Here is a 27,726-nt window from a genome sequence, read left to right as displayed (position 1 = left end):
TGATTGCACAGATACCACCCCTACTGGACAGTGAGACCACGCATTGATTTCTTAGGGTACTACTTTCCTATGTGATCTGATTGGTCAATTATTGATGCGGAGCCGCCACCTGACGTTGAGCGAAATTCTGCCCCGGAGCAAATGCTAGCTATCATCTCATTGGGAGTGGAGTAACGTCATGAGGTCATTTATTCGCAATACAAGTCAGTGGAAAGGTAAGTGATCTCGGGATGAATCTTCACGTACCCGTACAGGTATACGTTTAAATTTAAACTCTGAACCTCTCTACTCATTATTGACACCATCGCCATCTATGAAACAATTTTAAAACTAACGTTTGCATTTCGCGCATGCGCTGTAGTGAAGGACGCATTCAAAACTGATATTTGCGAAAAACAAACACAAAATCACCTCTTCCTCTGATCGTCTGATTTTACTGCACATAAAGCATGCCTGTTCCGTTTAAGGTATATTAAAGGCTTGCATAGAAAAAAGTGTTATTTGTATTGCGCCTTCGAAACTGATAAAAAAAACAGTCGTTAATGGAGTGGTGACCGACCGGACACCGGAGCCTGTTGCTGCTGTGAATGCACTGCATGCATGCAGGCAGTGCATCGCGAATTAATGCATTGGTATGAGACTTGTGGGAATTAAGACGAAGGGTTTGATCGTGTAATTTTTAAATTTGAGGTATACCGGAGCAGTCTTGATAAAACAACCAAGGACCTACAGCAACCATCAACCACGATGATAACTTGCCAATCGGCTTAAAGAAAGAGCAAGCAAATGAAATAAATGATGTTGCGCACTAGATTTTTTATCATCGTGCATCTTGATATGCATGGCGGCATGATTTACCGGTATAGGCCTATCCTTTGCTGGCTCTTGTTTAGCTGGTCAATTAGGCCTATGTGCAAACTGTACCATCAGCATGTCCTGGACTGAAGTTCTTAAGTGCCGCAACCTAATAAGTCAAAATAACAAATTTAGATAGGCCTACGCTTTTTTACTAATTTTAGGGAGATTGTCTCAAGTCGCGACTTTGCTGGACTCGACCTGGTTTCCTCTGGAACCACGGTTTAACGTCCCAAATCGTTCTAGCCTGAGTTATAAGTCAAGTGCTTGAGATAGTAAGTCAAGTGCTTGAGATAGTAAGTCGAGTGCTTGAGATAGTAAGTCGAGCACTCGAGTTATGAATTGAAAGCTCCAGACAGTAAGTCAGCTGCTCAGGTTGAAAAAAAGATTCAGACATTCAGAAATAAAGAACGATGGCATTTCCAAGCCATCGTACTATTCTTTTAAATTTTCCTGCTTAAAAATTTGTCTTTTCCAGCGTCGAACTTCTGAATATCAAAAAAGATTCCGGTGGTTTGATTTAGAGCAAATTCAGGAAGAACAAACTTCTGCTAGATCTGCTGGTTTAGCCTCTGCTGAACTAGGTTAGAAATACGACACATATTGTCTGATACAGCCTAGATTTTTCAGTGTGGCCTTGCATACATGTAAATGTAGTGTTTCAGCGAGTAATTTGGAAGTGTTGAGAGCAGCGCCCTGCTTTTTATGGAAATGCACTAGCTACTGGTGATGACACTGGCAGGCCCATTGGAGAAAATTGGAGATAAGAGAGAGTGCCGTGCCCTGCTTAGACTCTAGTTGACTGTTGAAACACTACATCAATCATGCATGTATTCTGTATTTCTATTTTCTGTTTTCTGTTGCAGTTGTGGAAGTGATTAATTACTGTTTCAGTGCACTCTTTCTGCTTGGTGTTTTATTATCCAGTGTCTTCCCTGACTATTTTGAAGGCATCAGGTTTACATGTTTAAAACAGTGCCTCCTACGCCAACTCATCAAAAAAGGGGAAAAATACGTTTCTTCAGAAATCATTGTTTACATGTAGACCCCACAGAGTCAATTTAACCATGATTTAAATTTCAATGCACTGGGGGGGACTCGAAAATGCGTAACATTTTTAATGTCCATAAAACAAAAAATCCAACTTCTCAGGGACGAAGTATGAATGAAAAAAAATTGGCACAAGCATGAAAAACGCGATAAATGCCAGTGCTAATGTAGGTCTGACACATTCAAAATGCAGGGAAAACACTTGCTGGAAACCTGGAAATAGTCTCTGCCATTTTGTAATTGATAAAAGGCACACACGAACATTTCTGGTTTTACAATATCTCTTCATCATCAATATCATCATCATTGTTTCGGCATTGACTAGGTAAAAAGAGCAGGAAGGGTATAAGGAACTGTCTTACAAATGGACACTACTTTTGATTCCGTAACTTTATTCTGTTTTCTCCTCCAGGGCGAATCGGAATACGATGCCAAATTCAGATGGCTCGATTCAGTGAAGAGTGCCACCTGCCATTTGGCACCAGAACAAGAGGCGCCTAGAGCAGGCCTCGGTTCTGCAAACCTAGGTAGGCCCAAGTCTGCTAGTAAGTTACCCTGTCCTGCCTGGCCTGGTAGAGCATAGTCTTATGAGATCCGTATAAGTTTCAAGTTTTTCTAACATGTCTAACTTGTACGTGATATCTAACCAGAAATTTGTTTGATTGTGCATGTACGCACTGAAACTAACAGTAACATACTAACAACCAATGACAATGCCACTTGTAGAAGAGCATGAAATGAAAAGAAAGAATTACCATACTCCCTTGTTCCTGCATCAGTCTTGCCTCCGATTAACCATGTACAATGTACAGAATTGTGCTTTTCACCCGGGCATATGGGTCAATGATATAAAGCGCATGTGAGCAGATCATTACGACCTGTAACATGTGCTATATCAATGCATATTGACATTACATTACATATATTGTAGACCACCTCATCACTTGGTTTAATCTATCTATCTATCTATGTATCACATTTATATAGCGCCCTTATCAGTCCTATATTGGGCCGTTCAAAGGCGCTTAACAAAAACAGAGTCTCTATAAGAAGTATATAGTCTTTGACAACAATAAACAATTCTAATGTTCGTAATGTTGTTGAAAAAGGTAGGTCTTCAGGAGTGTCTTAAAAGTTGTGATGGAGTCCGCGTTTAACTGTCTTGGTGTTAAACTGTCTTGGTGTTCCTTGTTCTTCTTAGTCATTTTCAATTTCATACAGCTTTCTCTTTAGTTGCCTGTAGTGTATAGTTGCTTGTTTGTTTGATGAATGTTAGTCAGGCCCCAGTTGCTCAAACGACGTTTGAGACAACGACAGGGTTACCTCAACGCTCCTGAGTAATGAAACTGTGGGATATCATATAATTACCCCGGTCTCCACAGAAAGCAATTGGGGGTTTCAAGGAGCAACCAGAAGGCGCTCACTTGAACTCGACCAGTATCGAATAGTATCTGTTGGAGAGCTTTATATTTGTTTTCAATATGAGGACCTGGTTCTTGAAAACAAATTCTGTCACTAAAGTTGGTGTAATCTCCTTCAGTTCAGCCCTCAGACTTCTAAATGCAAAGTTATTAAATGCCAGCATGAGTGACAAAAACGGTTTTGAACAACTGGGCCAAAAACTTTGCGTGTTTTATTTGAGGTTTAACCTTTCCGTTTCTGAAGGTCTTCCTATTGAGCCCCCGATCCAACGGAAGAAGAAACCGTTCGACATTGAACCCACGGAGACTACCAAGTTCACAGCCGGTGCAGATGATGCGGATAGTTACGTTCTGTTGGGCGATCAGTCCAAGTTTGGTCAAAGCGTACGATACAGAAGTCTTAAGAATAAGTCCCCTTCAAGGAAAACTTACAAGGTATAATTGTATATAATTGTAGCACCTTACCTTACATGTTTTGAAAAGAGAGAACAAACTATGCAAGGAGGCGATTTTCTTTCAATGTGGTTTATGCACACTCGAGCTATAATTGTTTTGGGGCTTCAATTGTATGCCCCATACCCTCCACATTCTGAATAGAAAGAACAAGCCGAATAAGGCAGACGTTTTCTTTTCAACGAGATTTATACACACTAAGGCTATACATGTTTGTAATTGTATTGGGGCTATGACTGTAGTGTACCATCCAACCTTACATATTCTGTTTAGGGAGAACTAAATAAGGTAGCTGATTTCCTTTAACACTTTTAGTATCCTGTCTTCTGTCTAGGTCTTCAAGCATGATCGCTCCCCATCAGCAGAGGTTCGACGTCCAGTTTCTCCCCCACGAAAACCCGAATCCGATCCCGGGTCTCCACCACCTGCTCCAAGGCCGGATGGACCACGACAGTCGAGGCCTCGACCCGAACCATCAAAGCGGTCAAAATCCTCTCCACCACCGGAGAGGAGGCGTTCCCCATCTCCACCGGTACCAAAGCGGTCCAAGTCACCACCTCCTGCAGAACCGGCGAGGATGAATGCTTTTGTGCAAACCAACATGACAAAGGGAAGAGCAGACTCTGGAATGGAAGCAACTGTAAGATTTGTCCTCATTATCCCAATGAAAATACATTGTTGCTATTCTCACGTGACCATAACCTATTTCTTGCCATCTATTCTTATGTGAGACTTTGTCGCGTATGCACAGTTAGAAACAGCTTTGCCCTTTTTTATTTGAAGAACGTGACAGTGTCCCAAGATGGTGTACACCATTCCGTCATCAATCAGTCAATGTAATTTTGGTTATATCGAAATGTGTTCAAATTGAAATAAGAAATGGAAACAGAAGGGGGAGAATGGAAAAATCAGGGTTGCTGTTCATATCGATTGTCTCACCAAACACTGCTTGGGTGGTCTGCATTCCAGCACCACCTATGCTGTGTTTGATGAAACGACCAGCACCTCCATTTTTGTATCAATTCCTTAAACCATTCATACTTTTTCCAGGCTGATTATGGAATGAAGTACAGAGCGGGCGTTGCCCCCAAAAGACCCGAGGGGCCCAAGCGAGTGTCTGAATACAAGAAGGCATTTGAGTGGAGAGACCCAGTCCAAGTTGCCCCTCTATTGGCAGCGGAGCAGGTTAGTTGTTGTCTGTTTGTGTGGAACTTCTGAAAAAGGTGACAGAGGTCAACCTTTCATTGTTGTTGGATGTAGAATGTACTAAAACCAAATTTCTACCAGATTATTTTCCCCTCTGTCTGAAATAAATCCCCGAGATATGGAACTATTGAAAACATAAAAACGAACCTTAGGGTGGCCTGACGCTTGATGCCTGATCAGAATTCCCCTCCAATTAAACATGTTAAAAAACAACAGTCGGATGTTTCTTGACATTTTTTTTGTCAATTTCCAGTTAGTTTACAAAAGTGACTCGTCTCTTGGGCCATACAAGTCAAACGTGCAGAGGAAATCCGAATATGAATCTGAATTCAAGAAATTTGCTCCACGGCCTGCTGAGCCCTCTTTCAGCCCGAAGAAAGGTGAAGGAGTTGGCGCCAAGAAGGATGAAGGGCCGTCTCCAAATAAGAAGACAAAGGTCACTGAGGTCGTGAAGAAACCGGCTAAGAAACGCCACCCAACTGAAGAGGACAAAAAGGATTTGAAGGAAGCTGTCAACCCCCAGAAACCCTTCATGCCCCATGGCAAACACAGGTAAGGACTGCTCTGTCAGCTTTTATAACTTAGCCGTGTGTTTGAGGTTTCAAGACTACTACCCTTGGTCATTTATTGTCGCTGGATAGCTTTCCATAACTTACAATTGCCCCCATTTTAAGCCTGTGGGGCTGATCACTTTGTTGCATTGGTAACTCGTCAAAATTGGCATGCTTATCATTCTTGCATTCTTGTAATTTTACATATGGACGTTTTTGCAGACGCACAAAATCAGAGTATGCTTCCAACTTCCAAGCACCTGCAGCATATTCCTACAATGAGGGAGCATGGAAGGGGGCATATCCAGCACATATCTTCCCACAGAAAGAGGTAGGTTGAGAATCTTCTGCCATATCATATTGATTACTGTGTTTAACGTTTCAAGAATGTGTTCTGATCTCCCCAGCAGAGTTCCCACAGGATTTTCTAAAGGTAGGGTGGTACCCTACAAAATTCTAGAGCAAGTCATAGGGTGGCTCTTCCAAGGTACATTGTTGCTCTAGGGTGATTAGCTGCCAAAGTAGGGTTGAATGCCCTGACAAATGGCCCTGAGGAGAACACAGCCCCAGTCCTGCTTGTCTTTATTGACAAAATAACAGAACACATACCCACTGTACATGCAGAAAATTTGTCTGCCAAGTCAACAATTTGTGAGCACCCTTACCATTGGTGAATGGTTGCAGGCTTAGCTACTGCCTTGACGAAAAGATATGACCAGGTCCACATCAAAACATTAGAAAGGCATAAAACCTTAATCAGAGTCCGACTGTTTAAATTTGTTTCTAATCAAAAACAGGCAAAGATATCTGAAAACTTAGGCATCAGACTTTATATCATATGTTCCACTCTAAAAATGTTTATGATATATATTTTTTACAGACAGCTGAGCCTACTTCAGCTGATTCCTCAAGCAGTTGGTTCCAGGAGGTCTTGGAGTTGCGTCGTCGGGCCCTAGAGTACAGAAAGCGGGCGTACGGCACCCATTTCTCACGCTCGCATGTTGGCCAGCTGATGGCGAAGAATGCGGACATGTGGGATACGGCTAGCGAGAGCACGAGGACAGTTACCGCCATGTCTTTGGAAACTGGATCACAGGTTTCAAGGTGAGCGTTAGAGAATTTTTTTCAACAGATCTAGGAAGGAAAGTTCCCTTTAATGATGTGTTATGACATCAAGGGCAGCAATGGTGGTTGAAAAAGGAACCTGTTGTTGTTTTCAACCAAAAAAAATTGTGTTAGGGATTAAACATAAACATTTGTAGCACAGGAAAAGCGATGAACTTTTATTTGTCAAGAATATAAGACTAAGAGAAATGTGGTAAATTTTAGACATAAAAATATGAGAGGGTTTGTTATGTGGTCCTTTAGCTTTTGATGCAGAAAATCCAAACTGCTGTATCTTTTTGCAGCCGTAAAGGTCCCCATAGAGGAGATGCCCAGAGAGATCAGGAATTACAAGACGTAAAGAAAAAACTCGCTTGGACACAGACTAAACAGAGAAGAGACCAGTCCCCACCATCAGTGAGTCAGCAAGGGTCTGTGACAGGGTCTGCTAGTAATGGATCGTCGTAAGTTAAAGTTATTTGACATGTCGGTAGTGATTATTTGCCACCACTGCTAAGTTTCCTGCAAAGATTTCTTTGAGGGTACAGGTCTGAAATTTTAAAAGGCATTGTATCAGAGTTCTGCCGTTCACTCTTAACTGAATCTTTTGCCACAAATAGTCGCCAAGACTGAATTGAACTCCTTCCCTTTCTTGAAAATATTAATTTCATGCCCTGCTGCATTTGAGAGTGTGGTGACTTCTATGTCTGGAATTTGTTTTGCCATTGTTGTTTAATCTTTAAAATCAGTATCTGTTTCAGTCTTACAATAGATATTTATAATATTGTATAGTTTACTTGATAAAAAATAATACTGAACTTGGAAGTTAAGCCAAATTGATCATTTCAAAGTTATTCTGTTCTTTCAGTATCATCACTCGTGATAGTCAAGTGGCACATGCATCAGACTCTGATACTTTAGTTGACGAAGAAATCGGGCGTATTCCGACTCCAAGGCTACGGCAAGAAGTCAGATCAGCGAGGCGGCACCATTTAGACATAACAACTCCGTCAGTTGGGGGTGCCCTACTGGTGTCTCCACCCCCTGTTGCCCGGCAACAGAATTATGAGAGTCCTAATGTTAGCCTACGGGAGGAACCGAGCAAGCATAGTTCGGGCCGATCACCGCCTGAAGAATGCCAAGATGAATCTGGTAAGATGGATTTTCAATGTGTGCCAGTGTGGCTCAACTTCTGCTTGAAGTGCTGAGCAAAAGTTTCTTTTCTCAGGTGGACTATTTTGCCCTCTTTGTGACAACTTTCAAGGCAAAATTTATTAACTCACCTCGGAACAAAATTACTCCATTGACCCGAGTTAGGCTCTGTCAAGCTATTGGCCCAAAGGCTGGGAGCTCCCTTGAAAGTGAATACACCATATTTAGACTCAGTCTATTGACCCAAAAGCTGGTAGTTCCCTTCAAACTTGAATACGCCATATAATGACTCTGTTTATTGATCCGAAGGCTGGCAAATTTCGTCTCAAGAAACAAAATATCTCGGTCATTAATGTCTGAAATTATTCCATGGCGTCTTTCTCCATCAGATGATGATGATGATGATGACCGCACCCCAACGCCACCGCCAAGAAGAGTTGCACCTAAACAGCGTGACATCTCATCCCAGACCAGGGTCGTCAGGCCGAGGAAGACGGTGTCCGCACCGGTGATCCCCAGACCTGAATCGCACTGTAGCTGCGGGGCAGATGATGAACCCCCAATCCACTCAAAGAAAACTTATAAGAAGGTATGTAAAAAAATGTTGTGTTTATAGGTTATAATCCAGCTTCACTTTTAATCCGTAAATCCTGAAACCTTTCAGTAGAATTAGATAAGCTGCTTAAATAGCGCTACAACCTTAAACCATTTCATCTTTTTTGGCTTCACATACTTTTCCACCAGTCCCTTAAGGTTCGACAACAGGGAGAGGTGTACAGACAAGTCAAGTTTAAATTTTATAGGCTTGTGTCAATCTTTGAATACAGATCTGCCTTTTAAGTTATTCTTATCTTAGTATTTTCCATTTCCTCTGCAGTCGTACAAGGTCTCTCCCCGATCAGTGCCGTCTCCAACATTTGGCAAGCCCACCGATGACAACTGCCCCCTGGTGGATGAAGAGGCATCAACAGACCGCCCACTCGAGACAGAATTCATCAAATCTTTGCCTTTTGGATCAGGTTGGTACCAATTTTTTTCCTACTGCTTTATAATTTTGTAGATTGTGAGAAAAATTGGCGATTGGAGGTGGAAGCTTCGACTGTTTTGGTAAGTTTAAGAAGTAATTGGAAGGTCTAAAAGATGATTCCCAGGACCTGATTGATGGGGGAATGACATCGGGAATAACGTTGCATCAAATGCAGAGGTGGAGGAGCTAATACAGTGACGTCAGACAGACGTCATGATTAGCCACCAAGGTCAAATCACTGTGGCGACAAAACATGGCGACTTGCCTGTGAACTGATCATGTTGGTTCAAAACCTGACACAGACATGTGGCATGTGTCCTAGGGCCTGTCACTTTACTTTGATTGTACTCTCCACTTAGTCCGTCTGTGCCAGGGCTAGCAAAGACCCCATCCATGAGAAACATGATAAGCTTGGAGTCCTCCCTTGCCAAAGCATTATAAAGCAAATTAATCCAATTGGAACCCAATCGTAGTGGCACACACACTGAAGAGAGACTTAAGAGAGGGAGGCAAGTGCTTATAATATATGTAACTTATTTCAGCAAATACCAAAACCAAACGTTCGTCTACTGCTCAACAAAAACGGGCATCACGGATGTCTAATGTTGCCATCCCTTCAACTATCAAAGAAGGGTTTGGGGAAACATACGGACGGGGGTCCCGCAGGAAAGAAATGCCATGGGACATGTTTGGTACGAGAACTTAGTGTAAAAAGATTTCTAACTGTTGTGTAATGCTTCTAGCTTCTTTCTTTAGATGTGACCCGTCGCAGCAAATCCAGGCGCATGTCGCTCTGAGTTTGGCAGGTTGAGACGGACTGTTCATTTCTCTATTGACTGTCTGCCTTCTGTGAAATATGAGCACATCAATTTCTTCCATTATCTCCTGGTGTCATTTAGGCTCATCTTCTGTGCGACATGCGCCTGGTTTTGCTGTGACGGGTCACGTACATCACTGCATCGAGTGCGGCATTTAGCGCTTCATTTCATAATTGTTTTCTTTTAATTTTGTTGATGTTATGAGTTTATCTTCCAAATTCTGTAAGGTTCATGTTGGTTTCTCATCTCATGTTGGTTTCCCTGATCAATTTCTTATGTAGACATTTGTGACCAGTCATACAGCAAACGAGGTGCATGTTGCTCTGAGCTTGGCAGGTTGAGACGGGACTGTTGTTCATTTCACCATAGTCCGCCTTTTGTGAAATCAATTTCTTCCATTATCTCCTAGTGTCATTAATGCTCATCTTTTGTGCGACATGTGCCTTGTTTTGCTGTGACAGGTCACATGTGTCTTTCTCCCAATTAGTGTTCTGTTACCGCTTCCCAAGCCTTGAGTATGATACCACAGAATCAAACTACATACTTGATGGTTTTGTTATAGTATGGAGACTAACAGTCTGCTGGTTTTGGCTCTGGTCTCCCCTTGCAAAAGTGAATGAGTGTCATGAAACCCCCCTCCCCCTCTCAATATAACTCAGACCTCTGTCAGTCAGTTCAGCATGTTCAAGTGTATTGAATGATAATAAACAAAAGTGCCACAAAGACTTAAGTCGAAATGATTACCTTTGGACTCGAGCTAAGGCTCTGTACATTTAACCGCATTGCCATGATGATACAAACCTAGTGCTTTGGCCATTTACACAACTCATTCCCAATGCCTTTCATTCACTACGCATGTACATTGCATGTAGCATGTTCTTGTTTGTCGGCCCTGATTATGCATCTTGACCCTCAAGCCTTGGATCCACTCTGCCGACCAAGACTCCGTTACACCAACGTATGAGTTGAGATAACGGACTGATTAACGCTGATGGTTCCGAATGTGATTATGCCAAGACTGTATGTATGGTACAAAGTCCCAACAGTGTGTGTGTGAAACACCATTATTATGAGAGTTTGGACATATACAAACATGAATAGCCAATGATACTATTTATGGAAGACAAATAAAATGCTGCTGTATTTCTACAGGATGAATCAACCCTGTAGCGAGTGAATTAGCTCATTTTCCGAAAGACCTCAAACTCTCAACTTGTGGGAATATTTTGAATAATTCTACTTATCTGTGTATTCAGGTAACAAACCCGACATGCTCCCTCGAGAAGATGATGATGATGATGATGTCTTATCTACCTCAATGCGCTCCATCGCATCGAGCTGCTCCCTCGCTTCCGAGACATTGCAACGTGCGGCGAAGAATCGCGATGATTTCTGGGGTGGCCGAAAAGGTGCAACCGTTCGATAAAGATCTGTACCAGACTATCTTGATATTGGAGTCGTTTTATTCGAGCATTTTGTGACCCAATTACTGAACTTTCTAATCAATTTAACCTATTATCTGCGTAAGACGCCATATGACGACCTGGCCTAAAGACCGTGCATTGCGCAAGACGTCATATGGCGTTCTATGTTTGTGACTCGCCTCGGCCCAGGCAACACTCAGAAACTTGATGGTGAATCCCCTTAGATTGTCAGCACAGTAGTTTAGTTTCAGAACACTACGGGCCGCCACTGGCACCACTTTTTGAGCTGAATCATGGCTACAGCATGCAAGACGAAGCGGCCGTTAGATGAGGATGTGCATGTGTAATCTAATTAATTACACAATAGGACGCGGTTAGCAAATAAAAAATTACGCGGTTAACAGGTTAATGGTCACAAATTTTAACAAGAGAGTAATGCTATTAGAAGGATTCTGATTTTAATCAAATAACAATACACAAACTTTTATCAAATTGTCTCCAAATTCAGCTGATATTTGGTATTTTCAAACCAAATGACAAAAGGCTGGAAGTTTTATCTTTCGAGTTGCATTCCAAGGTAGTATTTGTGCCTTTGTGTGAATATGTTCAGGGGCTACCTTTTCCTCCTCTTGGAAGACTAAAAACGTTTTCTTGAAATAAAGGGGATTTTAGGCATGATTAAATTTTAATGTCAGAAATCCTCTGAACGAGATGTTATTGAGACCAGTCTTATAAACTTCGATGTAACAATTGATGCTCTTGTAGAAGTGCACTGCATTTTATGCAAATTGCGATACTGCTGTTTGTCTGAATAGTTGAAATGAATGCAGCATTTCATTGGCTGGGGAGAAAGGACACTCCTTGAAAATGCGGTGAGGAAGTGTGGCAACTTTTAACGCATGTGTGGGGCCTGTCGAACACCATCATGTAAATAGCTTATTGGTATTTTTGGTTTATGTTGATTTGTATGCGGGCATACAAATAATGATAAGTTTACAATTTTGTTTTATTATGAAACATTGCTGGTGCAAATTATATTATTTCAATCACTTGTGCAAAGATTCTAATTTGGTTTTGTAACTTTTCTTGGTTGGTACTGTACACTCATGTCGTTTAAAAGCTATCAGGCTAACAATTGAGCTTATCTCAACTGTTGATAAGAGCATACGAATTAGCAGGGCTTTCCAATTCCTATAAGCAGGTTGTTGGGGTGACTGGCGGAACCCGGGGGGACCAGAAAACTGACAGACTGGTGGGGTAAGCAGCCTGTATCAAAAAAAATTTCAATAATTTCATACTTTTTTTTCAAAATTTTTTCGGGTTTTTTTACTCCCAATAACATTTTAAACACCAAACACATGGCAATGAGTATAAACAAGTCTATTTTAACCTTAAATTCTTCCTTATTGGGGCTTTTAAATAATGCATACAGTTTATCCCAAAAAGTGAGTTAGGGGTAGTGGTGCGTTTTTCACGGCATTCTCTCTCCATCGGAGACCATCAGCGACGACCTGCTTTGAGGAGAATTTGGAAAGCCCTGAGTTAGGAACTATGCACTTGCGCTGGTTATAGCCACGGCCCTTATTTTATGACTAGTTAAGCACTAGCTACGTAGTTTTATGTATTCTTTTAGCTATAGCCTGCCAGTTATGTGTCGTCAATATTATTACAATCCTGTCACAACTTAGATAGAGTAAGATACACTGAAAACATCAAATGGCAAAATAGGTATTCATGGTTAGTGCAGAGAACATTAGTTTTAATAGAGCCTACATATCATCAATGTTGTCAAAAGCTCACAATAACACATGAGAAAACTCCTGCATTCAGGATTCATCATATCATACACATATGTAATGTAGGCCTACATATTACGGACTGAGTGAATTTTGAATTCTAAACATCTTGGTGCACTCGGTTTGGGATGACCCGTTGCGTAAGTCAACCAATATATATTTTTGAGTCAATAACGTAGATTTTTAATTAAAGGGTAATATAGTTTATGATTGCTAGTAGTTGACATTATAAATTAATCCATGAAGTGGGTCAAGTTGTGAAAGTCTATTTAGTTCAGTGTTTGTACCCTTTTGTAGTGTGAGTGCGAGTTATAATTTTTAAAAGGCCTATAGAGACTTAGTAAGTTAGTTAGGAAAAGTTTTAAATTATTTTGATTTTCAACATGATTGCTTTCTTTTATCAGGCATTTGGTGATTCTCTAAGAGCAGTGTACGGAAGAAAAACTGATTATTTTTTTAAGAGTAGATATTTTTTGTTGCTTTGCATTGTATGCCTGAGAAAGGTCAAGTGCCTTGTCGTTGTGTAACATTTGTGATGAAAGGTAAAGTAAGGTGGTACAATTATAGCCCGAGTATAATTATAGCCTCAGTGTGTGATAATGTGTAATACCATGTGTTTTCTACACTAGGGCCTATAATTGTACCACACTACCTTACATACTGTCTTTTATAATGAAAATATCCCTATGACCTGTGTGTTTGAGGAAATATTGCTTGTAATGTAGATTTTAGTTTTGATACACAAGAAAATGTAGTTATTTTATAAAGAAGATAGATTAGAAAAATTAAAATTAATATTTTATCTTGTGCTTCTGGTTTGTTTTTTCCAGTGATTCTAAACCAACGGAGGTACCCCTCCAATACTTATTTTTCATGAACCTCAGACCAACACTCGGCACTAACGACCGTACAAGGGGAGGAGGATACGACTGACTGGATTTTCGCGGATGATATGTCTTATTACGAGTTCTGTACTAAATTAATCTATTGACGCCAGAAGACATTCTTGTTTGTCTTTTTAAAGGGATCAAGGAAGCACTTTACCAATTATTCGTTTAGCTTCAAGATTATTATTGCTTCCTACGGCTATACAGGTCCTCCTCTCCACCTGAGTTTTTTAAAAAGCCTGGTGGCACAGCACAGCCTATATTTTGTCTTCGGTCGATTTCACACGGTCCGTAAGGATTCGGACAAATTTACGCCAACGATGGAAAAATAAATGTCAGAATCAGAAAAATAATTGCGTCTAAAAAATCTGGTAAGATACGCTTCATCATGCTCCAGTCTTTGTAAGAGTTCTACCATATACCTGACTTAACATAATGGGTTTGTTTAATCGTGATTTCTATGCCCTTGTAGGTCCAATTTTGGGAAAAATCTCTCTTGTAAATTTGTCCGATTATTGGAAACACGATTCACTAGCACAAATGTGTGCCTATTTTCGGACTCCGAAAGGTTCTCAGTTTACCTCCCTTAGACCAGTAGAATGAGAATTTCTGTTTTGCATCAACTGCCCGCATGTGCGTGAAGCAGCCACCCAGAAAAGTATTATTTACAAAAAAATCCTTTATTGCATGATCACCTAATCATGATTGCCTGAGACTGAGAGTGAGAGTGATATCAGCGGTACTCGTGAAAGTCCGGAAAGCCAAGAAGACAACTGTACAAAATTAAACTTGACACCTCAATGGCTAATTTAATCAGTAAATGGGCGGATTCCCTGATAGTACTTCCTACATTTGCAGGAAAATGAAAACAAAAGACTTTGTAAACCTTGTTGTTGGTGCAGCAATAGGAGGTGTTACAACTCTGGGAGTGTGTTATGTCATTGCTAAGTACAAGGAGAAGAAAGCACCCCCTCCAAAGCCAGACTCGCCTGTGAGAAGTAAGTGATCAGATGCGCTCGGTGATCTAAAACTCGTGATCATTAAGAAGGATATTTTAAACCTTGATTGATTAATAGTTGACCATAGGTTCCATCATAAAACTTGAATAGCATTCCGCGATAATGACGTCACTGCAGCTGCTGCCCTCTTATTTCCCCATCGCTGAATTACAGGCAGGGCAGTTAGATTCAATCTGGCACATGTCCGAGTGTTGGAAATACTACATAATTGTTCTGAATATTTCTCTCTCTGACTCTGGTATCATTCATGCTAAAAACAATGCAGGGTCAAAGAAAATTGACTTTGAAATAAGCTCAAATGTGTAGAAATAAGTGTCGATGTCCGACTGTCACGTGACTAAAACGTCATCAATATCTTATGCAAATAACCTTGTGAGCTATAAATAGTAACTTCGCGGAATGCTATTCCTTAAGCAATGAGAACTCCTTCGAAATGAAGTGTGTGCTAACTTAAAACCTAGGAGGCTGTTCTTTTAAAAACAAAGAACAGACTCTAACCACTGATGATCCCTTACGATCTTTGTTTTCTGAGGTCAATTCTTGTATTCTTTAATCATTCAGCTACGCGCCAATCATCAACTAGCACATATCACAGATCACAATCGACAGAAGAACGTGCGAATGAGCGTGGTTCGCAGAGTCAGCGACGGTTTCATCGGCTGCTGTCGACATCAGGCTCCACCACCCAGGAGGATACGCCGACCATCACTGTCGAGATGGGGAAAAGTGATGAGACCCAGAACATGATGAATTTGCTCTATTTCATCGCCGATGAACAAGCAAAGCGAGGTGATTATAAGTTACAAAAATATTCACTTGCCTTTCGTCTGCACAAGTTTTGTCACAGGTTCAATTTTTTCACTTATATGGGTGGTCATACTTTAACTAATTTTGGTACATTGTTTCATGTTGTCATTCACATCACTGGTCAGAAAACTTCCCATTCACATCGACAAAATATTCATTTTGATGACTTCTTAATCTTATAATGTTTTAACACATTTGAGAGCATAATTGAAGGTTTTTTTGGTGCAAAATTATTCTTAAAAATACATATTGAAATAATTTTTTCAAGGACCCCACATCCTTATTTGGGCATCACTGCTTTAAACGCGGTGAGTTTACATGTAATGAAATTGAAAGGCAAGGGAGTTGCTTGTTGTGTGCTTTGATGTTGGCTAGGTGTTTAGATTATAATGTGGGCATGACAGTCATCCAATATGATCAAGATGCCTTTGACTAGCAAGAAGACTTTGTAGCTCGGTTCGAGGAGTGGGTCCTCAATATCAACCGGGTATATAACAGTACTTAAATCTGGCTGTCCTGTGCTCAACTCGTTAGGCCTACATATTGTCATGACTTTCAAAATAATAACGTGTCTGTACAACGCGAGCATATAATGAATGATAAGGGTCGCTCTTCTTGAAGTTAGGTCATAGGTGTTTTGGTATAATGTATCAGAATGATCTGAATTTTAGTTCTTGAAAGTGTTGTCTAAAGGACTCTGTCTGACTCTAAACATTGATTTTTTCAGATGGTTACGTGCACCGAGGCATCACCTGTAACATGTGTACTTTAAATCCATTATGCGGGACAAGATACAAGGTAGGTTTTAAGTTGGGGGAAAACAATTTCGTTAGAAAAACCGATGAAATTTTGTAATCCCCCAAAAAGTTATGAAAATCTTACATTTTTAGCCCACTTCAAGAGAGGTGAGCTTCTTATGACTCAGCGTCCGCCGTCGTCGTCCGTTGGCAAGGCATGTTTTGTAACTACTGGGGCTATCAATTTGAAACTTGGTACATATGGTCCCCCATGAAATGACACCTGGGAGACCAAATTTCGGCCGGTTTGATTCCTGGTTTGGCCACCAGGTAGCTTAAATCGAAATTGGTAATTTTTGGTAATTGAAAGTGTTATTCTGTTTCATTGAAAGTATCTTTCGTCCATTTCAGTGTGCCAACTGTCCAGATTACGACGTGTGTGAGAAGTGTGAACCGAAGGATGTCCACAATAGTACCCACGTCTTCTTAAAGATCACCACCCCTCTTCCTCCATTAGCTAGTCCGCGTGCCATGCTCACAAAGAAGTTATATCCGGGTAAGTTATCGCTGTGACAAATCTTCTTGGAAGACATCGCACTTCGTCACAAATCACAAAACCCTCTTCCTCCATTAGCTAGTCCACGTGCCATGCTCACAAAGAAGTTATATCCGGGTAAGTTATCACTGTGGCAAATCTTCTTGGAAGACATCACACTTCATCACAAATCACAAAACCCTCTTCCTCCATTAGCTAGTCCGCGTGCCATGCTCACAAAGAAGTTATATCCGGGTAAGTTATCACTGTGGCAAATCTTCTTGGAAGACATCGCACTTCATCACAAATCAGGGTTTGAGCCGGTTCAACACCAAAAATGTATTGAAGCCAGATTCAGAATCAGTTGGTCAAAGAAATGTATTGAAGCCAGATTCAGAATCAGTTGGTCAAAGAAATGTATTGAAGCAAGATTCAGAGTCAGTTGGTCAAAGAAACGTATTGAAGCCAGATTCAAAATCAGTTGGTCAAAGAAATGTATTGAAGCCAGATTCAAAATCAGTTGGTCAAAGAAATGTATTGAAGCCAGATTCAGAATCAGTTGGTCGAAGAAATGTATTGAAGCCAGATTCAGAATCAGTTGGTCAAAGAAATGTATTGAAGCCATTTTCAGAATCAGTTGGTCGAAGAAATGTATTGAAGCCAGATTCAGAATCAGTTGGTCAAAGAAATGTATTGAAGCCATTTTCAGAATCAGTTGGTCGAAGAAATGTATTGAAGCCAGATTCAGAATCAGTTGGTCAAAGAAATGTATTGAAGCCAGATTCAGAATCAGTTGGTCAAAGAAACGTATTGAAGCCAGATTCAGAATCAGTTGGTCAAAGAAATGTATTGAAGCCAGATTCAGAATCAGTTGGTCAAAGAAACGTATTGAAGCCAGATTCAAAATCAGTTGGTCAAAGAAATGTATTGAAGCCAGATTCAAAATCAGTTGGTCAAAGAAATGTATTGAAGCCAGATTCAGAATCAGTTGGTCAAAGAAATAAATGATATTGCATCGAGTTAGAATAGTCAGAAATACTTGTGCATGTTTTGAAATTGATTCCTGTCGAAGAGTTGGCTGGAAAGAGTCCAAATTCTGTTGAAATCCTGTTGAACAATGTCTTAACTAATTGTATCAATTGAACCACCTGAGCATTTTCTGACCTTTTCTGTGTCATTCCAGGAAAACCGAATAACTTCAACTTTTTAACACTCGAAGAAACATTGAAATATACAAGAGAAACAAATTGTAAGTAACATGACTAAAGTTTTTAACAGAAACATTTTGGCTTGTCACTTTACTTGGATTGCCATGTCCCTTTTTCAAAGTACTGTAAACTCCTGTATTTTTGCAAACCTTAAATATATTTTCATGACTTTTGCGTACATGGGTCAAAGCGTGAACATTAAAATTCCTGATCCAATGATATAATCATTGGAAAACCCATCCATTCCAGCCATTGGCTGATGCACTATGAGAACCTCTACCTTTGGAGGGAATGTTTTTAGGGGCTGGTTACCTGATACACAATATATTGTGTGTCGTGGATGTTATTGTAGTACTGTAGTGACATGACACTTCAAAAGTAACATCAACCTATAACGTGTGTGGCAGGGTGTTTAGTTGTGCTTGTTCATTTCAACTCATGAATTGTAATTTGCCATTTCAGTTGACCAATACGAAATAGAAGCCCTTCACGAAGAGTACAGATCTTTAGCAAAAAGTGAACGAGGGATATCGAGAGAAGTTTTCGATACGTGTTTGGGGCCACTGGCGTTAGAAAGTAACTTATTATTGGAAAGGCTGTTCAAGGTAAAGCCCTTATTCCTTTTTTCGATGGCTAGAGAAACTCTATTGACTGTTTTTCACATCACAGCATACAATACAAAGTGCTTTTATCAAATAGAAAAGGAACATCTTTTTGTGAACTTGTATCTGTGCGATTCTAGGGCATTTGCCACCCGGACATCTGCCCCCCGGATCTTTCCCCCCGGATTTTTGCCTCCTGGACATTAGCCCCCCTAGGACTTCTGCCCCCCTAGGACATCTGCCCCCCGGACATTTGCCCCCCGGACATTAGCCCCCCTAGGACTTCTGCCCCCCTAGGACATCTGCCCCCCGGACATTTTCCCCCCGGACATTAGCCCCCCTAGGACTTCTGCCCCCCTAGGACATCTGCCCCCCGGACATTTTCCCCCCGGACATTAGCCCCCCTAGGACTTCTGCCCCCCTAGGACGTCTGCCCCCCGGACATTTACCACCGGGGACAGTCAAAGAGAACTTGGATGAGTCGGTCAGTCCAAGAGTAGCAGGATGATCAGCTTTGGCCTGTATTAATAGATTTAAGAGCATACTTATGTGCATTACTCCAGGGCAATCCATAGGTCAAATGTAAGAATGGTAAGGATTGCTGTATTTCTTTTAAATGAAAATTACTGAAGGTAGCAGAATTACTGAAGGTAGCAGGTAGGCCACCCTTCAGTAATTTTCAGCACAAAATAATTTAAATAATGATTACCTTCTTTGACCTGTACTATAACTTCATTTCTTGATTGGTTGTGATGGTGGAAGGAGACGGAGGTGTCATGTGAAGTTTTCTATTTTAATCAAACAACAAACACGTTTCAAAACATCAGATATACATGTGCATGTACTAAAAATAGATTTACAGAAACATTGTATGACAGAGGCATTTCTCAGAAAAGGAGTATCATTAGGCCACTTTAAAAAAAAGCTGGTTAGCGTCCTTGCTTCTGGGAGGAGGTGGGTAGGGGGAGGTGTTTTTGTTTTTTTTAATTCATTTTAAGGCTGAAAATATAGCTGCTGAGCAAATAAAAAAAAATCTGAATCATGATAAAATCCGGGTAGGTGTACATTCTAGTGTAAAATGCACTATACATTTTTTTTGGCTCTCGAGCACTTTGTCGGGTAGGAAGGGGGACGCCAACTAACTTTTTTTTTATTCGGGCTTAGCTACGCAAGCCTATCCCTTCACAAGCATCGGAATAGCATTCCGCGACGTTACTATATATAGAATTATCGTTACTATAAATAGAAAACATGTATTCAGAAATCCTATGGGGGCTAATGTCCGGGGGGCAAATGTCCGGGGGGCAAATGTCCGGGGGGCAAATGTCCGGGGGGCAAATGTCCGGGGGGCAGATGTCCTAGGGGGCAGAAGTCATAGGGGGGCTAATGTCCGGGGGGCAAAAATCCGGGGGGCAGATGTCCTAGGGAGGCAGAAGTCCAAGGGGGGCTAATGTCCGGGGGGCAAAAATCCGGGGGGCAGATGTCCTAGGGGGGCAGAAGTCCGGGGGGCAAATGTCCAGGGGGGAAGTGTCCTGATACCATCTGTGCTCTATGCCAGGACAAGCAAAAGACCCCACTAAGTGAGAAACATGAGTAGCTTAAGATGGACTCTGCCTCTGGGTGAAGATGGAGTCACAAATTTGAAATTTCTAATATCTGCTTAGTGACTGACCCAACCCTACTTTGAGAAGTTATCACTTAGTTATCAGTCACCTTCACCATCCATCCTGTTAGGTTTTTAAAGGGTTTTTTTGTGAGCCTCTTGTCCTGTCTCAATCTCCTTCATGATTCTCAAGCATTTCTCCTCCTGCCAGGGAAGGGTAACGCATTGCACGTTAACAGGCAGCCCCTCAGAATCTTTCCCAAAGGCCCTCACACATTTTTCGGCAAAGCTCGTTTGCGGATACCCTGTTTGTAATTGCTGGTCATCGGTCTTGCTGACCTTGGTCACTGGGACAGATCCCGCAGGGAAGTCAAGCATGCTGTACAAAGCTGTGGAAAAAGTGAGGGGGAAAATGGAGCAGCCATGAGGGAGGGCGGGAACGACGAATCCTGGGCAGATGACAGCATCTAATCCTGCATCTTTCCAGTCTTTTGTAAACTCTTCCTTGTACTCGTCAATGTGGGCACAAAGAGTCCAGTAATCATGAACAGACTTTAACTTCAAGCCAACTGTGAGCATCTCCGCTGCAAAAGGAGAAAATGGCCGCACGATTGCCGCAAGAGATTTCCTGATAAGGGCAGGTATCTGCAACAACCAATATAATGATGCAACTGATTCGTCAATCTTGTCGTGGGAGACTTCTTCGAGAAAGGATTGACCATTGTCTCCCATCACGGCATTGGCGTACAGATATTCCATTGCAAACTTTACTCGTGGGGGCGTCCAAGGGACAATTGTGTGGCCGTTTGCTTCTAATACATCTTTTGTCATTAGTACGGCTCGTGCACATGCAGGGGTCGCTGGTAAATACCCGTCACTCACATAGAAACCGATTCGTAACTTGTCAGAGTTGTGGAAAAGTTCGTTCCGAAATGAGACAGGGGGGACAACACAATCTAAATCGGAGATATCCGCATTCAAAATAGATCTCATGGCCAATACTAATCCGTCAACATTCACTGAGAGGGGCCCAAGGCTTGTTTGAATCTTGGGCGGAACTCTGTAGCATGGATGTAGGCCAAGTTGACTGAGGCGATTCGATGATGGTTTGAATCCAGCGATGCCGCACATGTGGCTAGGGATGCGAATGCTCCCACCAGTGTCGCTTCCAAAGCCTAGAAGTGACCCACCGGCCCCGATGAGAGATCCTTCACCACCTGATGAACCACCAGGGGACCTCTTGGGGTCGTGTGGATTCAGAGTCTTGCCGTGTACAGGATTTCCGCTGCATGAGAAGCTCATCATTCCCTGTGGGACATTCGTCTTCATGAATGGTATAGCACCTAATCTCTTCAATGTTTGAACGAGGACGCAGTCACTTTCTGCGATATCGTCAGCATACTTGGATAGTCCAATGGTAGTAGCAGACAACGTGACAGGAATGCTCTCCTTGATGCTGACGGGCAGCCCATGCAGTGGACCAGTTGTGAATTCCGACTCATCACAAATGCGTGCCCACACCTCTGCATCTTGAATGGGTTCTGTGACGCAGTTAAGGTTCACATCCACTGACAATGCCTTCCACTGATACGCATGTAAAACGTCCACGGCCTTGATTTCACGAGACTGCAACCCTACAACGATGTCTCCAAAAGATAATTCCAGAATCGCTTCCCAGAGTTTCCCTTGATGTGGTGAATTGTCTCTCTGATCACCTAGACACTGCAAAAGTTCCTTTTTGGCTCTGGCGCTGGACTCTGCCTTTGTGTTTCTCAGTTTTTTCAGTCTCTCCCATTCACACCAGTAGTTGATCAGCTTTACGACACAGATTGTCCCTACCCCCACTCCGCAACCTATAACAAAGTACTTTAGCCTGGCAGAGTCTGATCCCAGATATTCCACCAACATTGCTGTGTCAAAATCCATTGCCATTTGGAGACCTTAATTGGTCTAACACCTGCAGTTATTCTGGTTAACGTCTCTGGTAGTCAAAATGTTTGCGACATGCAGATAATACTGAAGCACTGTAAATTCTTTAGTTGTTTTTCAGTGATAATATATCATGCAACATATACACGTATATCAAAGTTAATCCAATGATTGTGTGACCTAGATTTTGCCCTTTTGACAAGATAGGTCAATGGTTGGCTCCAAACTTCTTAATCAAAATTATCCCAAGGCCCTGACGATTTTACGAGATAAACATCCATGGAAACTTAAAGGGTAACTCGTGTCAAATTTTACCATATAATGTTTTAGCTGTTTTTGACAAATGACTACGTCACTTTCTCATAAATCGGTAAGGTTTTCGAATCGAAATGCACATTTTCTAGAAATTGATGGTTTAATCCCGCCCGGACAGCTCGCTTCGATGCCGTTTTCGTTGATGACGTCACAACATGAACATTTTCGCGGTCGCGGTGGTTTACATTCAGCGATTTGATAATAAATCTAATCAAAAATGGATAATTTGAGCTTTACATTTGTGATCAACAATTAAAAACGGACGTATTTCCGCAAAGTTGTAAATCACATCATAGCATCACTTTAACATCCTGAGTTTCTATTGATGTTCATTCAGGATGGAAAGTGTTTTTACCACAAGTTTCTATGGATGTGTTAATCTGGGATGGAAAGTGTTTTTTAACAGCAAGTTTCCATGGATGTATTTATCCAGGATGGAAATTTTTCCGTACACTTTCTGTCCCGGAATGGAAACTGAAAGCATTAATGTTTGTGGTAGTGTGCACAAATAAAGTATCCATTTTGTAAAATTGAAAAATATTCGATCTAAAAAAGAAACAAAGTTTTATGATTAAAAAGTGCATTTTGTTTCAGTTTTATGACCGAAATGGTGACAAATACATTGACTTTGATGAACTAGCCCGGGGTATGTCAATACTGGTCAAAGGTACAGTCATGGATAAAATGCCTTGTGAGTATGAAGTTGAGTTCCTCTTTGCACTGGATTTTATCAGAAATTTGTGTTCATCTGTTCCAATATGCCAAAACTAAAATGAAATATATGTCATTGGTACATTGTCTGCAGACGAAATGTCTGTAGTATGATTGGCATTGAAAAAAGAGCTTAATTGCAATTCATGTAACTTTCCAGCCTTATCTCTCTTTCATGGACTACTTTTTCTGCAAAACGTATTCAGCAAAAATTATCGTTTTCTTTGTTCCAGATGCATTTCAAGGTTATGATTTAGACAAACGAGACTCAATTAGCAAGGAAAACATGAGAAGACTTTTCAAGGTAAATGCAGTTCTTTAATAAATGAATCCAGATAATATTTCCTCTTATTACCAGTTGTCTGCACAAAACTTACTTAAAACTCTTTGGCACAGTGTGTGCGACTGGATCAGGGTATCTGCATCTCAATTGAAAAATCTAGATCGCCGGCGCAAAAACAAGACTCTGCGTATAATCAAGGTAACTGTGCGACCTTGGTTGAATAGAATATATGCTGTATCCATCATTCTATACTTATTTGGTTGAACCACATCTGTCACATATAAGCCTATTACATGTATGATTGGCCTTTTGTACTGGCGTCAACAGTATTTCTCCTAAATCACCCGCTCGTTCTCCTGGTTGTCACATTTTCATGAAAGTGTTTCTTTTCCAGGCCTACTTTGATATCACAATAGAACTAGTCAGGGATGTGGTGAAAGCTTGTGAAGAAGAAATGGTGAGTGTAAAGTAAATGCCAAATTTTTTAGGGTGGATTTTGCAAATGCCCTAGAATTTTATGGTACATGTAGGTAGGTCTAATGAGACTTCCTCACATGCCAGTGCTTTTAAATTTGACCTATTTTTGAAGATCAGGGTCAAATATGGTAAATTGCCAGTTCTTGTGTTCTGAACAATACACGTCATTTACTTTCCTTGCCATGATATGACCTACTTCTCTAGGTCACCTGGGTCAAATAGGGTGAATTGCTAGTTCTTTGATAAAGAGTTGGACTCCCACTTTTTCGCTTATCATGGTATCAACATGATCAATAAGCAATATGGACTCAACTATGGTATCACCAGTACATCACCTCGTTTACACATCCTCCACAATTGCCCGTATTCACTTGGCCAAATCCAGTTGGGGACCATTTGTGATAACCCGTGCCATCATTTAGTGCTCGTTTTAGACTTAAAATTTATACTTTCTTTCAGATGGCTAACTTCGACGACAGCAGTGGCAAGCCCGTCTCCTCTCTCTTCAGCGCCCCCATTCCAAACGACACTGCCTTCCTCTCAAACAACAACACGACGAAACGGCCGATTCCTGGTAATCCAGGCGGAAGGGAGAGCATGTGGCCCGTCATGGAAGCCATGTCCCAGGATGCAATCGAAGAAATGGTTGACAATCTGTTCAAGATGGCAAATCTCGGAGATGATGACAGGTACCATGATTTAGCCGAAGGGAACATTTTTGCTTTCAAATGTTGATGTTATTTTGTAACACGCTGTAGCGCAACCAGTATTGAGACCTGTGGGCAGTGTTTTAACTAGAGTTGCTGGCCCCAGTTTATTGTGGTCGCAAACAAGGCTCTTTTCTTGCACTGGTGCAACTGATGAAGTTCAGTGTCCAACCATACATCCTCTCCAGAGTGAACAGATCTATCAGAGGCAAAACTTGGGACCGGTTGTGCTGGTCTATCATATATCAGAGTCCTCTGTGACCGGCTCTGGCTTAAGTAGGCACTTATCACAGATGGAGAAAGGGGAAAAACAGATGATTCGTTCTTAAGTTCATATCTCAGTCAATTCTCAAGGTACTAGCGAGTGTAATCTATCAGATTGTGTAATTGTGTGTTAGTCCATACCAATTACTCAATATCTGTCTTTGGTACTACATTTTAAAGGGGTACACCGTTTGCAGTTACTTGTGGTCCAGTTGATAGAAATCCACTAATACACAATGCCGTTGTGCAGTTATTATGAATGTGAATTTGTCTAAACTTGGTATTCATAGTATTTGTATATCAGTCTACACAACGGCAATGTTGAAATTTATATTTGTACTTATTTCCGCAATTTGACATTTTTAAATTCAATTACAAATCCAAAATTTTTAAAGAACAGCGTAGGCCTTTAAGTGCCAGCTTTTATCAGAGCAGGTCACAGATTTCCTGCTTGTGGTTTTGTTCACTCACGAAAAACCACTTTTCAGTCCACATTTTCTACATTGTATAAAACTTTACTTTCTCCATTTTCAGGATGACTCTAGAGAAGTTCAAAGAGATCGCACTGATTGATGCATCGCTGATTGCTTGGTTCGATGCCCTTGGAACTGTGTTTTAAATTTCACAAAATTCAGGAGATGGACAAAGATTCCATTTCAAATTTCAAATGGGTCACAGTTCTGTTCGTCTCCAGTGTGTGGATGGTAAAAGCCCCTAATTGTAAGAAGTCTGTTCCCCTTGTAGGTTATTTTGGGCCCACAGGATCTCACAGTCGGTGTGGGTCGGTGTGTCCAGGTGGTCAATTTGGCTGCTTGGGATGCTGTTTCCAATGGCTATCATTACTCCCCCTCCTATACTGACGGCATCTCTGTCTCTGCGGTAGATGGTGTACATTGAAGCAAAGTAGGATAAGTGATCACTGGTGGGATGAGTGATGATGCATTTAGTAGGACTGGTGGGATAAGTCACAAGTGGTAATCCATTGAATAGGATTGGTAAGATTACTACTCGTTCTGTGTGGTGAAAACTATACGTTTCCAAAATCTTCACTAAGATGATCTACTAAGGGATGGTATAAAAACCATTGGATGGTCGAACCCTTTTACTCCATGTGCCAGATACATAACCCTCAAGACTGTGCACCTTAATTGTAAATTGTTGCTATTGAGATTTGTATGTAAACATTTTAATGGTCACCTTATCTCGAACCCTTTCACTCCCTGTGCTAGAAGAACAACCCTCAAGACAGAATGTCTTCAATCGTAATTGTTGTTATTGAGATCTATATATTGTGCTACTTTCCATTTTGGAGGCAATGTTGTTTTGTATACTCTTTAAGTAATAAATTTTGTATAAAGCATCACACTATCTTCTCAATTATTTTCTCCATATTCATCACCTGCTCAAGAGAAAATGTGTCTCCTTTTCACCATGGTAAGTCCGCAATTCACAATGGTGAATTTGGACGGTATATTATTTTTCCATGGTGAACGTGGGTTACATCCGAGACGACAAGATTTTGTAAGACAGTGTTGTTCCCAATTTTGAATAGGACAGAATGTTTCAGGGCAGTCTTCGAATTGTTGGCTGAGACACCTCCCAGACAGCAAAACGTGATTGGGACTAGGTTCCACCCAATTTTCAATAGGACAGGTTGTTCTAAAGCAGTCTTCAAATTGGCGTGCAAATTACATCTAAGACAGCAAGGGTTGTACCCCATGTCGAATAGGACAGTTTGTACCAGTGAAGTCTTCAAATCAGTGTCCAAGTCACATCCAAGACAGCAAGACTTGGTTAGACGGGGCTGTACCTTATTTTAAATAGAACAGGTTGTTCCAGAGCAGTCTTCAAATCGGAGTGCAAGTCACATCCAAGACAGCATGACTTGGTTGGACGGGGCTGTACCTCATTTTGAATAGGACAGTTTGTACCAGCGAAGTCTTCAAATCAGTGTCCAAGTCACAGCCAAGACAGCAAGACTTGGTTGGACGGGGCAATACCTCATTTCAAATAGGACAGGTTGTTCCGGAGCAGTCTTCAAATCAGTGTGCAAGTCACATCCAACAGCAAGACTTGGTTAGACGGGGCTGTACCTTATTTTAAAAAAAAACAGGTTGTTCCAGAGCAGTCTTCAAATCAGTGTGCAAAGTCACATCGAAGACAGCAATACTTGGTTGGTGGGGGACTGTACCTCATTTTAAATAGGCCAGGTTGTTCCAGAGCAGTTTTCAAATCGGTGTGCAGGTCACATACAAGACAGCAAGACTTGGTTGGACGGGGCTGTACCTCTTTTTAAATAGGACAGGTTGTTCCAGAGCAGTTTTCAAATCAGTGTGCAAGTCACATCCAAGACAGCATGACTTGGTTGGTGGGGGACTGTACCTCATTTTAAAAAGGACCGGTTGTTCCAGAGCAGTCTTCAAATCAGTGTACAAGTCACATCACAGACATCAAGACTTTTGGTAGGGATAGGCTTCCCTTCCTTTGGTATAGATGAGGTACAAGAAAAATTGAAAGGTTTTGAATGCAATGGCCATGGAAATATTTTTGCCAATAGGCTGAGCCTTTATTTGGGTTGGGATCCCTACCCTAATTTCAGTCGGGACATCAAGAGTAATGTCGGGGCATCAAGACTTGGTGGGACAGCACTGTTCCCCATTTAAAATAGGACAGGTTGTTCCAGAGAAGTCTTCAAATCGGTGTGCAAGTCGCATCCAAGACAGCATGACTTGGTTGGTAGGGGACTGTTCCTGGCGCGATTTGAACATGATGGATTGTTCCAGAG

General features: G+C 41.3%; 3 protein-coding genes across 6 annotated transcripts; 2 read left to right on the top strand and 1 right to left on the bottom strand.

The window, feature by feature from the left end:
- The first annotated feature begins 354 nt into the window (after nucleotides 1-354).
- On the top strand, nucleotides 355-13,650 carry LOC135491285 (nuclear protein MDM1-like). 4 transcript variants are annotated; one of them, XM_064777040.1, is made up of 14 exons: nucleotides 355-467; nucleotides 2,318-2,432; nucleotides 3,571-3,761; nucleotides 4,114-4,419; nucleotides 4,830-4,964; nucleotides 5,239-5,537; nucleotides 5,759-5,867; nucleotides 6,417-6,640; nucleotides 6,946-7,104; nucleotides 7,509-7,792; nucleotides 8,182-8,381; nucleotides 8,670-8,811; nucleotides 9,362-9,511; nucleotides 10,894-13,650. In XM_064777040.1, the coding sequence occupies exons 1-14, from the start codon at nucleotides 450-452 to the stop codon at nucleotides 11,061-11,063; spliced, it is 2,502 nt and encodes an 833-aa protein (XP_064633110.1). In that variant the 5' UTR covers nucleotides 355-449; the 3' UTR covers nucleotides 11,064-13,650. The 4 variants fall into 4 exon arrangements, with proteins under 4 accessions (XP_064633110.1, XP_064633109.1, XP_064633112.1 ...); XM_064777039.1 differs by having other exon boundaries at nucleotides 2,318-2,450; XM_064777041.1 differs by lacking the exon at nucleotides 2,318-2,432 and adding an exon at nucleotides 1,334-1,439 and having other exon boundaries at nucleotides 361-467.
- A 399-nt stretch (nucleotides 13,651-14,049) lies between these two features.
- Nucleotides 14,050-26,277, top strand: LOC135491195 (uncharacterized). Its single transcript, XM_064776912.1, has 12 exons — nucleotides 14,050-14,115; nucleotides 14,603-14,742; nucleotides 15,325-15,552; nucleotides 16,298-16,368; nucleotides 16,719-16,863; nucleotides 18,026-18,091; nucleotides 18,513-18,655; nucleotides 23,094-23,190; nucleotides 23,444-23,514; nucleotides 23,888-23,950; nucleotides 24,430-24,659; nucleotides 25,476-26,277. Exons 2-12 carry the CDS (start codon nucleotides 14,607-14,609, stop codon nucleotides 25,558-25,560), a joined length of 1,335 nt encoding a protein of 444 aa, XP_064632982.1. The 5' UTR covers nucleotides 14,050-14,115; nucleotides 14,603-14,606; the 3' UTR covers nucleotides 25,561-26,277.
- On the bottom strand, nucleotides 20,391-22,427 carry LOC135490866 (fatty-acid amide hydrolase 1-like). The gene has a single exon (XM_064776427.1). It carries the CDS (start codon nucleotides 22,185-22,187, stop codon nucleotides 20,391-20,393), a length of 1,797 nt encoding a protein of 598 aa, XP_064632497.1. The 5' UTR covers nucleotides 22,188-22,427.
- Nucleotides 26,278-27,726: the final 1,449 nt, after the last annotated feature.

Source organism: Lineus longissimus, chromosome 7 (assembly GCF_910592395.1).
Source record: "Lineus longissimus chromosome 7, tnLinLong1.2, whole genome shotgun sequence".
NCBI lineage: Eukaryota > Metazoa > Nemertea > Pilidiophora > Heteronemertea > Lineidae > Lineus > Lineus longissimus.
The sequence above is the reverse complement of the archived record's forward strand: the minus strand, read 5'-3'. Positions and strand labels throughout refer to the sequence as shown.